General features: G+C 33.7%; 1 protein-coding gene across 2 annotated transcripts; it reads left to right on the top strand.

The window, feature by feature from the left end:
* The first annotated feature begins 3,786 nt into the window (after positions 1-3,786).
* On the top strand, positions 3,787-13,431 carry LOC145085894 (golgin candidate 5-like). Of its 2 annotated transcripts, none has more exons than XM_079023581.1 (20): positions 3,787-4,100; positions 4,241-4,471; positions 5,842-6,779; positions 7,365-7,436; positions 7,982-8,056; positions 8,233-8,347; positions 8,417-8,478; positions 8,584-8,631; positions 9,207-9,491; positions 9,582-9,641; positions 10,451-10,534; positions 10,605-10,670; positions 10,737-10,835; positions 10,919-11,137; positions 11,618-11,732; positions 11,826-12,043; positions 12,156-12,215; positions 12,352-12,465; positions 12,625-12,699; positions 13,063-13,431. In XM_079023581.1, the coding sequence occupies exons 2-20, from the start codon at positions 4,306-4,308 to the stop codon at positions 13,075-13,077; spliced, it is 2,886 nt and encodes a 961-aa protein (XP_078879707.1). In that variant the 5' UTR covers positions 3,787-4,100; positions 4,241-4,305; the 3' UTR covers positions 13,078-13,431. The 2 variants fall into 2 exon arrangements, with proteins under 2 accessions (XP_078879707.1, XP_078879704.1); XM_079023578.1 differs by having other exon boundaries at positions 3,788-4,100; positions 5,836-6,779.
* Positions 13,432-14,900: the final 1,469 nt, after the last annotated feature.

Here is a 14,900-nt window from a genome sequence, read left to right on the forward strand (position 1 = left end):
CAAAAACCCTAATTTGGGCATTTGCACCCTATTTAAACGCTCTAACTTGGCCTCCTTTGTCCCTAACACTTCCAGAGAGCTGTAGAAAGAAACCCTAGCCCCCATATTGTTGTTGAGAGTGATTTTGGCTTTGTGAAGAAGGTTTGGAGCTTAGAGGAAGGAAGAGGAGGTTTAAGTGTGCAAGGAGGGGGGTAGATCCGGAATCTACACTGTGAGAAGCTTCCATTCAGGTAGAAAAGTTCTTACCTTGATCACTAGTTCATTAGATCCCCTTTTTGTCCCAAATTAGTGGTTTTCAAGCCATAAAACCTCAAACTCCATGTATTTATGCTCTAAGTTCTGAAAGGACTTCAGATTGGGACCTTATGGACATCTTAGAAGTATAAAGTCTCTGTGGTTGGAGTTATTAAGGTCCCTATTGAGTGTATGACCTCTTAAAGAGCTTGGATTTGCCTTCTTGAGCTTATAGGGCCATGCATGCACGTAAAGTTTGCAACTTTACGTGATAAGCATGCCCTAGGAGCATAGATCTATGGTTTAGAAGCGTTGCATGTCTTAGATTTGATCTGTATGGGAAGTGGATCGAAGGGACTCGGCGAGTCCCAAAGTGGAACTCGGCGAGTTCTATGAAGATGGCCTTAGACTCGGCGAGTTGGATGAACAACTCGACGAGTCCTATGAAGATTGCCTCGAACTCGACGAGTTGTTCTTCAAACTCGGCGAGTCATATGAACTTTCACTGAGTAAGAGGGGTTTAAGTGTTGAAGGTCCAACCCTTCGTACATGCACGCAGAATTAGCAATTTAACGTGCAACAATAGTCCCATAACCCCAAATCCTCTTAATGGATGCTCTGGTGAGGATTTGGAAGCGAGTAGGAGATCTGCTCGTGGGACTCGGCGAGTTGTTCTTGGACTCGGCGAGTCGGATCATGAGTCGGTTCTATAGTCCCGAGTAGTGAGTTAAGGGTGACTCAGTGAGTGGGAAGAGGGACTTGGCGAGTAGGACTGGGTTAGTAGGAGAAGGACTCAACGAGTCTGTGCCACAACTCAGCGAGTCCAGACAACTGGAAGTTGACTTTGACCAAGGAGTTGACCTTGGACTAGGGAGGGGTCAGTCAATTGACCTAAGGGTAATTATGAGTGGCTAATCTATGTTTATGGATTTGTAGTCGGAGGATTACCGGTGCAACAGCCAGACTTTCGGTAGCTACTTTTCGAGGTGACTTTTCCTTCCAGTAGTAACGGGTCTAAGGCACCAAGGCCGGCCCGTATAGACGATATTTTAGTGTCGGAGTGTGGGCAGAGCCCGTATCTTATGGTTGAGTTTGATTATGATATATGCCAGTATGATAGAATTGTTTATACTCGTTGTCTGTGTGATACTTGTATGTTATGGTTTAGCAGCTGAGTGTGGGCGAGGCCTGTACCTCTCTGATAGTGGAGTGTGGGCGAGGCCCGTATCTCTCAGATAGCAGAGTGTGGGCGAGGCCCGTATCTCTCAAATAAGGGAGTGTGGGCGAGGGCCGTATCTCCCAGATACCGGAGTGTGGGCGAGGCCCGTATCCCCCAGCTAGCGGAGTGTGGGCGAGGCCCGTATCTTCATGAGTGTGGGTGAGGCTCGTATCTCCTAGCAGTTCATTGTATGTTTGTATGGTATGAGGTATTATGGGGGAACTCACTAAGCTTCGTGCTTACGATTCGCAGTTTTGTTTTTAGGTACCTCTTCTTCAAGGGGGAAGGAGCTGGCGCAGTAGCGACACATCATACACGCATCTCGTTTTCCGCACCATGAGTCGTTTTGGGATTTTATACTCTGATAGTTGACTGTTTTCATGTTTCGGTTTTTTTAGACACGATGTATGTTATGAAATGGTTGGATCAGACAATGTTTTAATTAAAATCGTTTTCTAAGTATTTATTTAAAAAGAAAAAATGTTGGACGTAAAATTTGGGTCGTTACAAGTTGGTATCAGAGCCCTGGTTTGAGGGATTCGGACACACCCTCGGGGGTGTCTGAACTCAAATCGAGGGATTAGAAGATTTTGAAAAAGGAAATGTTTTCTAAAAGTTAAGAAAGAGATTTTAGAAAGAACGAAGTGTGTGATGTGCGCGACCGGCCGAGCTCAAGTAAGTATTCCCCAAAATACCCATACAAGTTTATGTTCGTTTATCAGTTTCAGTAGAACAACATGCTAGAATAGGCATAAGGATCTAGGGGTGATGCCTTAAGTGCCTGCTTTATGTGCTTCAACTTATGAGAGTTGCATGCTACCACACAAAACCCATATGTAACAAGGTTTTCATAAATGTACACATAAACACGTACACCTATTGTAATATCTTCCCCAGACTTAACGTCGCCTTTCATCGTCTCAATGGAGTTAAGCTTGGGAATCACAGCACGAAGAAAAATATTGTCGGTCGTCGTGCGGGATGGTGTAACGTCCCATTTACACAATAAAAAATTTTCATTTTTATTAAGGTACAACTTTGCAATTTATAAATCCTTTATTAAGAAAACTTGTATTACCAATTACATTTTTATTTTAAATCAGAGTTTTATAGAATACGCGAAATCCTCATTGCTGTTGATACGTATGTACAGTCCCGCATTCGCCTTCCTGTAGACACCAATAATACCTGAGACAATAGACAACTGGATAAACACAAAGCTTAGTGAGTTTCCCCCAAAATATCACAAACCATACAACCACATAATATCATGTTATATATATATATATATATATATATATATATATATATATATATATAGTAGGTTACAACCCGTGGAAACCATGGGTAAAAGATTTATAAAATTTTACTAAACTAATAATAAGATATAAGTTTTCCTTAGACTTTTATATTGATTATTTAAAATTTATATATTTTTTATTTGGAAGTTCAACTTAAATTATTTTAGTTGCCGAGCCGAACTCGGCATGACAAATCCTCCACCCAGTTTTTGCCGAATGGGTCACCGAACCCACTCCACCAGCCTTATAAACACTGACGGATCTACAGTGGTTCCCGGGGTATCCCGGGATGCCCCTCAAAAATATTTAAGTAGTATTTCGTTTATTTTGCATTCCTTAATATAAATGTGTTTTGCGAAAAAATAACAAAAGCTCTAGTTGGTTTAGTTGGTTATGACGACATGGTGTTTTTCCGGAGGTTTGAAGTTTGAATCTTGGGCTTGACATATGTTAATTTTTTTTTGTTTATCAGTTTCTATCCTATATCCTTTCACCTTCTTTCTTATTTCTTATAATTCTAAAATTGTCCCACATCGGCCATTAAATGAAACATAGCCCCTATACATATGTTATATAAGCAACATAGGATTCTCAATTCTCAACAAGTTAAACCTTTGAATGGATTGGGTTTAAACTCGAAACTGAGTATGAAAAATTGAAAAACCGAGAAACTGAACCCATTGATTTGGGATACTCCTTTACGTTGACTTTGGCTCCGCCACTGCTTATAAACGTCCTCATCTTACATTTACTATATCTATTTGCACCTCTAAAGTCAACCTAACAAGTAAAAGATATGGTCTCGATTTTGACGAAAAGAAGAATAAAAATATTAACCACGAAAATCTAAAAAATTACATTTACTATATCTATTTGCACCTCTAAAGTCAACCTAACAAGTAAAAGATATGGTCTCGATTTTGACGAAAAGAAGAATAAAAATATTAACCACGAAAATCTAAAAAATTGTAGAAAACACACAATGAAAAAAATAATAAAGAAATAATAAACAGTTCATTCTGTTTTGGTGATCGGGAAGACAATTTATTCTATATGTGCTATGTGCTATGAGTTACGCAGTAAAGAGTAAAGACTAAAGTGTGAATCACCGGCTTGGCCCTTCGAGCTATCTGGATTTCAGTTCATCGCCGTCAACAGGCCCTGTTTTTTGCACCTGATTTCTGCTCAATCGTCTTCTCTCTGACATACATATGTATCATCGTTCAGGTTATTAACAGTCAGATCATCGTCGAATTAATTAAGGTTTTCTTCACAAAGATAGATCACTTCTAGTTGATAGCTCGCACGACAAATCCCAAGAGATTCATTGAGGACGATAAAGCAAAGTACGTATCCGAATCCATGGCTCACAATCTGAATCCACAAAACTGTAGATCTGTTGTGCTTTCTGTGGCCTAATGCCTAAAATTAACTTTAATTGTGCAATTGAATGCTGATCAAGTTATTTTTTTGTCTGAATCTGTAGGTTTTCTGATGCATTTAATCCGTGTAGTCTGAGGGATTTGGAAGATTATACCTTTAGATTGAGAGATGGCTTGGTTTAGTGGGAAGGTCTCGTTAGGGAACTTCCCGGATTTAGCTGGAGCAGTTAACAAGCTCAGTGAGAGCGTTAAGAACATTGAGAAGAATTTTGACAGTGCCCTTGGATTTGAAGACAAGGCTGGTGGTGGTCCTAGCTCCACTTCCTCTACTGAAGGTACTTAGCTTTGCTTGATATGCCTTGCCTTATATTTGGAATCTTTCTTTCATTACTAATTTTAGTTTTCCAGTACAAAAACACATAAATAGTATCATACAGTAAAACACATGAAATACAACTATTATGGCTTATTTGTTTGTGGGATTGCTCTGGACTAGTTGGATGGACTTATATTATATGATGCTTGTATGCCATGGATTGTTTCTGAATGCTTAGTTATTTTGTGGTATCCTGTGTTTTGTGGTAGCAAATGTCCCATTTGAACTCCTTACCATATTTTGAACTAAATTGTGCTTTGTTGTAGCCAACTTCAACAAAAACAAATATGCAACTTCTATGGTAATGTCAATTAAAGCATTGTATGGAATCTGGGACACTTAAATCTAAACAAAACATTCAAAACGATATGGGCATCAAATTGACAGAAGAAGTACCAACACCCAAAACAAAAATAAGAAGTATTTATAGTAAGTTTTGTTTTGCCCCATGAATGCTGCAACATTCAAGGAAAATGTTCGGTTATTAGTCAGGTTTCATAAAAGAAGGAAATTTTGTGGACTAAAATAAAGATCATTATTTGTTTGTAACAGTGACTATGGTAACTATCTAATTTTAGTTTAAGAAGTTTCCAACCAGGGGAACTTTGCAATTTTCATGGGAAACCCCATAAAGAATGATTGCAATTTCATTGTAGGGGGGGGGGGGGGGGGGGGGTTGGTTATAAAATACTGATTTTTAGACCAGATTAAGAACCAACGATTATAGAATACCAACATAGAAAATTAGTAATTAATCTTGGTTTAAAAGCTTCGTCCATTTGCATGATGTATTTTTGTCAATGATAAGAAACAATTCTAGCTTTGAACTATCTTTTTACATACATGCAGCAACAAGTGTTTCTTCTTGACTTCTGTTAAATATCTTGAGTACTCGATCATTTATGGTCATGTTAGGGACAATCACATCCATCTTATGGCAAGTCCCCACACAATAAAAAGAACCAACAAATTTCCATGCAATAGAAGAAATAAAAATTAACTGAACATTACTAACATCTTCATTGAACACATAGTTTGGGGTTCATTTACATGATATCCACTCATTAAACTAATATCTTGCAATGTTATAATGAGATTCAATCTGTTCAACGTCATCTTCCTCATGCATTATCTTAGACACCCCATTTTCTTTGGAGATCTTTTGACATCTCCATGTCAATCAAGTTATGAAGTTCATAGGACTTTGATTTTTATAGTTTTTTGATTGTGATGCTGGAAAGTCAGTCATCTAAAAGACGTGATGTTGATGGTTTTTCTTTTTATCCCATCATAATACTAAGTATATTTGTTAATTGCAACCAGCTTCAGGGTTATGGCCTTCCGATTTGATGGCGTTTATGGGACAGAAAGGTGAGGATGGAGCTGCTGAGTCCATGGAAGTACTTCAAACTTCTAGTCCTCAACATTCATCCTCCTCTAAAGAAAAGGAAGGGACTGAGGCTGATAATTCAGCTGATTCTATCAACAAACATTACCAGTCTATTAGAGAAGAGAATGCAGAATCTTTAAAGCCTGAAGAGCATGAAGATCACCATGAGGGAACAAATATTGAAGCCTTGAAGGAGGCTAATATCACTGCCGAAAAATCTATGGAAACAAATATTGATATGCATGAGCATGCAGATGTTTCTGACAAACCCCTGGAAACCAACATTGCAATTTCTGAGGAGGCAGAAAACATTGGTGAAAAATCTGCAGCAACAAATGTGACAATATCTGATGATCCACAACCAGGGTCAATACAGAATCCTGTTCTCAGCAGGGATAGCTCAGAAGCTGGACCTTTAGAAAAGTCTGAATCAATACAAGATGAATCAACAAGTTTCTCAGACCAAGTTGTAATTGCCTCTGAACTAAATGAAGTGCACTCAGCTCCTGATTTACAAAAAGATGATGATGGACCAAAGACAGAGTCAGCAGATACTTCACAAGAAGTTTCTGCAGTTGAAGTGGTGAAACCTTTATATGATGGCCAAACTGGATCTGAAACACTTGAGACGACTGAAGTTGCTGAAGAAGGCCAACTGCATTCATTACAAAGTTCAGATGATGTTGCTGCTGTATTGGTTCCTGAAGTAGTTTCAAAGGAAGACAATACAAATGCTGATGTTCATATAAAGGAACAGCATCCGATTTCAGAAAGCAATTCATCTAACAATGCAGATTCTAAGGTAGAACTGGAGAAGGTGACTAGAGAGATGAAAATGATGGAGACTGCACTCCTAGGGGCTGCGCGACAAGCTCAGGTATTGATTTATTAAACTTTTGGTTTATGGAAGTTGGTATTTTTGATCTAATCCTTACTAGATTGACATTGAAAGATGTAAATTGCAACTTTAAGAGATGAAAGATGTTAAATGTTAATTGAAGTTTTGATATGTTGGTATAGTAGAAGAGCAAATCTTGTAATAGATTGGAAGATCTGAATCATGTTAATCTTTGTTCATGCTTATAAATTGTATCTCTAATAAATAAACCACCTCCATGGGAAATCTATCAAAGATCATCAGCCACTTTTTTTTTTTGGTAACAGGTAGTTATCTATATTGTAACTTGGTCCAAATATAGAAAAATCAATTTTGTTTCATCATTGCCATACTTCTATTTTGTATCATTTGTTGAAAACAACTTAATGATATTAGTTTATATATATATATATATATATATATATATATATATATATATATATATATATATATATTTTAAATTAGTTCCTTAATTGGCTGAAAAGTTGTTACTTCTATATCTTGAACTTCGATGATAAATTTTTTCACTGGAAGAGTATGCTGTATTTTTTAAATTCATTCATTATTATTATATTCTGTTAACAGGCAAAAGCTGATGAAATTGCAAGGCTATTGAACGAGAATGAGCAACTAAAGTCTATAATTGAGGATCAGAAGGTACATTCTAGTCCATGTTTTTCATTGAGAACTTATGGCTTTTCAACGAGTCATATATTGCTACAAATGTATGAATACAATCTTCGAATCCCACATATTTGCACATGTCTGCAGCCATGCATGTGAACTGTTGCATTCTTATTAATGGAATGTTAAAACTACTTTTTTATGCTTTCAGATTGTTCCCTCCTTTATTTATAAAAAATTACCATTATCATAAATTAGGTAATTAACAAATTATCATATATTGCAATAATGTTTTCTAGTTATGTACTTATGTCCCCTCCATAGCCTGTCCTCTCTTTGTAATTGCTTCATCATAAAGATAGTTGCCCTTCAGGCCTTAGATAGTACCTATTTTAACAAAATGGTCTTATACCCTTAAAAGGGATGTGAAAGAAGCTTATAATGATTTTGAAGTCTGTCAAAAGCTTGTGCTCTAGACCTCTAGTGAAACTATTATACCTTTCACCAACCAATATTCCCTTTGCAATTTGTTTTTTTTTCTTTCCTTCTAAACTCTCCCTTTCGTATTTTTAAAACAGAGAAAACCAAATGAAGCAGATATTGAGTCTCTACGAGAAGAGTATCATCAAAGGGTCTCAACTCTTGAAAGAAAGGTATACAATTTGTATAAATAAAACTGTATTTAATATCAATAGTATTCATTCATAGGAGGATGGTTGTACCATGTATGTTTTGAAGCATAACACCTTAACTTCAATTAGAAAACACATATTTTATTAAAAAGTTGATGTAGTTATTATTGAATGAATATTATTGATATCAAATACAGGTTTATGCTCTCACAAAGGAAAGGGATACATTACGTAGAGAGCAAAATAAGAAAAGTGATGCTGCTGCTCTTCTGAAAGAAAAAGATGAAATAATCACCCAAATTATGGCAGAAGGTAATACAATTTTTTGAATGTATAATAGGAGGTTTACCATGATATAACTATTATTCTTCATTCATTTAGGGGAAGGGCTTTCAAAGAAACAAGCTGCTCAAGAATCTCAAATTAGGAAACTTCGGGCACAGGTGTGGTGCAATAAAGATGCTACTTTTCCTTCCATTTAGAACCTGAAACTGTTCCTCTCCACATATATATTTTAATATGTAAAATTTATTTTGTGTGAAAGCTAGATCAGGGAGTTTGAAGAAGAGAAGAAAGGATTGATGGCCAAACTACAGGTAATTTTCCATGCACAACTTGTTTCAATGCTTCTTGTCTTGATATTTGATATAATATGTTACAAAATAATATGTCTATCGATCTCTTTCAGTATTAAAAGCTTTTAACTATGCTAGTAGCTATATCTATACAAAAACATATGAAAATCAGTCTGTTACAGTTATGACAAGTTCATTTTTAGTACACGTCACATAGATATGATTAAAATTAGGAGAATCACGAATACAGTGTGGTCTTATCATCATTTGACAACCTTTTTAAATTTTTGTCACAAAATGATAATTTATTTCTCAAAACACCCTTTTTCCAGGAATTTGCTTTTTCAGTGGTCCCCAATTCATTTATCATCTTTCGCGAAAATGACATCATTTTTGCAAAATTAGTGTCATTTTGGCGAATTGAAGAAATTTCTAGTGGGGACCACTGATAAAGCAATTTCGCGAAATAGGTGGTCATTTTGTGATATGATGTTTTCCCTTTTGGTCATTTTATTGATCAGCCTTAAAAATATGATTGCATTCACACTTTGAGATTTGTTAATATTACTTATCCTTCCTTTTCAATTACTTACCAGGTTGAAGAGAATAAGGTAGAGAGCATAAAGAGGGATAAAGCAGCCACAGAGAAATTACTACAAGAAACAATAGAAAAAAGCCAGGCTGAACTTGCAACACAAAAAGAATACTATACAAATGCATTAAATGCAGCCAAAGAAGCTGAAGCATTAGCAGAAGCACAAGCTAACACTGAAGCCAGAACTGAATTAGAGACCCGTTTAAGGGAGGCTCAAGAACGTGAAGTTATGCTAGTTCAAACTCTAGAAGAGTTAAGGCAAACTTTAAGCAGATCGGAACAGCAGGTGTTTATTTGGAAATTGGAACATTTGAATTTCATTTATTTTGCTTTGTAAATATGTTTATGTTGAAATAATTAAATTTCATTTCTGCAGGCGGTTTTTAGAGAAGATATGCTTAGGAGAGACATTGAGGACCTTCAAAAACGATACCAAGTAAATTCGTCTTCCATAAATAATTTTAATTATCGGGTCAATAATATGTTCTTGTATTCATCTGTGATTCCTTACCTTTGATGGAATTGGAATTCGAGATTCCGTTCTATGGAGTCTTTGGTTTCCAAATAGACGGAATTTAATTCCGTTGTCAAGTCACATGTTTGATGGATTTCATCATTCCTAGGGAAGGGTTGAGGGAATTCAATTCTGTTCTTTGTGTTACTTTAAAAGACTAAAATACCCTCGCTATTATCTTATCTATTGACATAAACTGAAATAAAAAGTTCAATTATATATTTACAACATATAATAAAGTATTTAATATAAAAAATGTAAAAAGATATAACAGAAAAACCATTACATTTTGGGCTATTTTGCGCTTTAACCACTTATACTTTATTTTTTCCAATCAAGCAAAAGTTTCAGACATTTTTCCAATATATATGGTTAATTAGGAAAAATTACTGGTGAAACTTAATATAAACAAAATTACCCGTGAAACCTGATATAACAGGTCAAAATGGTTAATTTGGAAAAAGATTTTAAACTTTTATGGTTTGATTTGAAAAACTTAAAGTATTAGTGGTTAAACCACAAAGCTGCCCAAAATATAATCTTTTTTTTTTGTCATCTGTTGATTATTATAATAATAATAATAATAATAATAATAATAATTATTGTTGAATTACATACCACTTTACCCAATAAAACACATACCAGATTATGATTCCTTCAGATTCCAATTCCACTCCACCTAAAAACATTCTACAAACCAAACATCCCCTTACTGTATCATTCGTCTCCAGGAAAGTGAGCGTAGATGTGAAGAGTTGGTCATGCAAGTTCCTGATTCCACTAGACCTCTTTTGAGGCAAATAGAAGCCATACAGGTTTTTTTTATATATATATTTTTTCTAATTTTCACCACTTGTTTTTCTCACTACCCCTTTATGTAAATAGGAAGCAACAGCTAGAAGAGCAGAAGCTTGGACAGCTGTCGAGAGATCACTAAACTCACGCCTTCAGGTAGGTCCTACAAAATAATATATATTAATATCATTATTCGATTCGCTAATATTTATAACTTTGAAGGAAGCGGAGGCCAAATCTGCAGCTGCAGAGGAAAGGGAACGTTCTGTAAACGAACGCCTGTCCCAAACATTATCTCGAGTAAATGTTCTTGAAGCTCAGGTGATTGATTATGTTTGTTAATTGATTAATTTGTTTCAAATTATATAGCAATTATTGGGCTTAAATTTTATAAAATGTTGCAGATTTCATGTTTAAGAAGTGAGCAGACGCAACTCACTAGGTCACTTGAGAAGGAAAGACAAAAAGCAGCAGAAAGTCGACAGGTGTACTTAGCACTAAAAGAGGAGGCAGATACTCATGAAGATCATGTGAATCAACTTGAAGAAGAGATAAGGGAACTCAAGAGAAAGCACAAGCAAGAGCTCCAAGAAGCATTGACCCACCATGAACTTCTTCAGCAGGTTCCTTTATTTTTTATTGATGTTTTTAACATTTTTGAGAAAATGATGACACTCTGGAAAAATAAAAGGAAAAAAGAAAACGAGGGAAATTTTTAAAAAAGCTAGGACTTCATGGGGAAAGACTGTATCTGTTAAGTCATTATTTCTTATTAAGGCATTGGACCTTGAAAAATGTATGTGCATTTATAGCATTGTACTTTCAGCTTTTTATTTATTACAACATAAAACTTCGAAAATATACCCAAACATAGCAAAGAGAAGTGCTTTGCATTTGAATGATATTGCTATAACTGATATATTTTTCAAAGTACAATGCTGTAATAGGAAGAAAGGAAAGTAGGATGCTAAAACAAACAGATCAATGAAACTGTGTTGCTATTTCTTGCTTTTAAGTTTATATTGATTAATGCTTATTACGTTCTCTATTAATGAAAATACTTTTAATTAATATAAAAGTATGTTCCTGATGTAATATTACAGGATATAGAACGTGAAAAAGCCGCACGTTTGGAATTAGAAACGACAGCTCGCCTTCAGTCTTCTATTGTTCCTGAACAAAGTCCAATAGCTAGAACCAAATCTTCCTATGAAAATGGTAAAATGATAAATTTATAAATATTATTCTCTGTTTATGATCCCTTTTTTTTTTTTTTTTTTTTTTTTTTTAATTTTCGGAGTTCTTTTGCAGGATTAAGTCGCAGACTTTCAAATGCTAGCAGTCTAGGCAGCATGGAGGAAAGTTTTTATCTTCAGGCATCTTTGGACTCGTCTGATTCTTTATCTGAAAGGAGAAATCCTATAGAGCCTACCATGAGCTCTTATTATTTAAAGAGTGTGACACCAAATGCTTTTGAAGCTGCCCTACGTCATAAGGAGGGTGAACTTGCATCTTATATGTCAAGATTGGTAATGATTAGATTCTCAATCATTGAAAACAATGTTATAATTGGGTAAAATCTTCAAAGTACAGTGTCTTAATTATGTAATTTGATTATATGGCTGATCATGCAAACTTTAGGCATCCATGGAATCCATTCGTGACTCTCTTGCTGAGGAGTTGGTTAAATTGACAGAGGAGGTAGAATTTCCTTTTTTTTTATTTTTTATTTTTTTTTTTTTATTTTTTTTATTTCCATTCTGTTTTACATTTTGGATGGTAAATGACTGACTATGACTATATTAACCTTTGACCTGCTATGTCTTTTTTGGTGCAGTGTGAAAAGTTAAGGTCAGAAGTGTCTGTGCTGCCTGGCTTAAAAGCAGAACTAGAAGCATTAAGACGAAGGCACTCTGCTGCACTGGAGTTGATGGGTGAACGAGATGAGGAGGTAAAATTACCTTTTCACCCTTGATTGGTTAAGGGTAGTTTTGGTATTTTCAATTAACTATTACCATCATGGGAGTGTTATATCTTATTTTATTATCACTAGTTTGTTTTGTCTTAGTAACAAGCTGATTCATTTTATGGTAATTTTGCTTGTTTGTAGCTTGAAGAGCTTCGTGCTGATATTGTGGACTTGAAGGAGATGTACAGAGAACAAGTAAACATGCTTGTAAATAAGGTAAATTTTTTTTTTATAAATTTAGTAAAATAAAATGGATATATAATATATATATATATATATATATATATATATATATATATATATATATATATATATAATAGTTTTATATATATATATATATATATTATAATCAATAGTTATATAATAGTTTGGGGGCTAAATTGATTAAATGTGAATATACATCATTTTTTTTCCTGTAATTAACCTTTTCCAAAATCAGGTAAACCAAAAAAAAAAAAGGTTTTTTAACCATCAAAAAAGTATAAGGGTTTGATCACTAAAGAAAATAGCTAACTGGCTAAACCGATAAACAGGAAGAATTTTTATTCTATTTATCTTCTTAAATGTTTGTATCTGCAGATCGCTGCTTCATAGGGAGGTCACTTCTCGGGGTAGTTTCTTCCATATGAATTTCAATCGATGGTACATGATGTAGTATATGATGGGTAAAATACATTATAACATCAAGATTTTTTTTTTAATTTTTTAAATTTTCTCATATGTTTATTTTTCGTCTTGCATTGCTATTCTTAATGTATACATGTATAAATATACCTGAAAGATTTGGCTTCTGTATGGCTGTTTACATAATGGTGTCTTTTTATTGTATTGTGAGGTGAGTTTGAGAGAAATTTGTTACTAAGTTTGACACGGATGTCTTCTCGTTTATTTTGTAACTTTTGTTTCTAGAATTGATTTAAATATGAGAACGATAGAAGCTTTTGTTTTTGTGTTTGGGATTTCAGACTCATTAAACATTTTAGGTGATTGTAATGGTTATTGAATGCTCTAACAGATGATTGCTTTAGCTTTGTTTGATATATTACTAGTTGTGAGATCCATGTATTACATGAGTTAATTTAAAAAAACAAAACAAGTTAGATATAAAAATCTAAATATTTGAGAATTTTAAATTTATTTATAACAAAATAAGAAAAATAATGAATTATTATAATGAAAATGTTTTTTTTATCTTTTAAATTTAAACAAATAAAATAAACTAATGAACTTTAATTTTAGGAATTTTAAAATTAAAAGGTAAGTTTATTAAGAAATTGATATCCATTTATTATTATATTTATTACATTAAAATGTTATGTGAAATTTAATAAAATAGAAAAACTCATAAAATGACATTTGAAAAAAAAATTAATTTAAAATAACTACAAAATGACATTTGACAAATTGAATGAGAATGTGACAAATAGCAAAAAAAACCTTCATTTATTAGATAGTATGTTAATTAATTTATGTAAAAATAAATAGAATGTCATAACTTAAGTTATTAACAACCTGAAATGTTTGATTGTAAAATATCGCATGTGGATTTTTAAACCTTCAAAAAATTATTATTACAAGAACTATATTATGTCTACCTTTGGGTCCAACACACCTCACAAAAACATTATCATACAAAATTTCATATATTCATAACTAAAACATAAAGTGTGGAAGCTTAATCTTTAGATCTTGATTTCAAATCTGATTAAAAGAAATAAACAAGAAAAATTATTACATGCTTCCATTGAGATTTTTGGATCTTAGCATGACTAGTTTTCTAGTTGATCATAAAACCTTTTTAAAATCTATCAATAAAAAACTCACGGATTTCTTTGTATGTATTTGGGATAACAGATTTGGTTCTCATCAAATGTTTATATAAATGAAGATATAACTAAATATTAAATATAAAAATATATATAAAAGTTCTTGAGTCAAACTGAAAACTCAACCCACAAAATAAATAATGATAAATGTTTATCCTTATTTTTACTAATAGACTTGGTTCATCTATAATTTTAAATAATTTTAATACTAATTCAAAATTTAATAATATATATATATATATATATATATATATATATATATATATATATATATATATATATATATATATATAAGACAAAAACATCTCTTAGGATGACTACCTTATCCTAGTATCTTTTGACTATTGAGTATATACACGTATAGGAGGCGTGACAACTTATCACAACACCAATTGATCATCTTGGGGCGGTGTTCGTGCATGAGAGAGAGAGAGAGAGAGAGAGAGAGACTCTTCTATCTACTCTGACAAGTTATGCAACCCGTTTGACGTTATATATCTATTCGTGTGTCAAAGGTCTTGCCAACTCATTTTGATTGGTGTTTTCACACATCCAAACCGTACAACGCTGTTATATGAAGTATGAAATGAG

The sequence above is a fragment of the Lactuca serriola genome, chromosome 1, assembly GCF_051521515.1.
Source record: "Lactuca serriola cultivar US96UC23 chromosome 1, Lser_US96UC23_V15, whole genome shotgun sequence".
NCBI lineage: Eukaryota > Viridiplantae > Streptophyta > Magnoliopsida > Asterales > Asteraceae > Lactuca > Lactuca serriola.

Bases quoted from the DNA above. Each gene is read 5' to 3' on its own strand.
- LOC145085894 (XM_079023578.1), top strand. From the start codon at position 4,306: ATGGCTTGGTTTAGTGGGAAGGTCTCGTTAGGGAACTTCCCGGATTTA. The intron at 11,138-11,617 runs GTTCCTTTATTT...GTAATATTACAG, and splicing joins ACCATGAACTTCTTCAGCAG to GATATAGAACGTGAAAAAGC. The intron at 12,044-12,155 runs GTAATGATTAGA...TGCAAACTTTAG, and splicing joins CATCTTATATGTCAAGATTG to GCATCCATGGAATCCATTCG.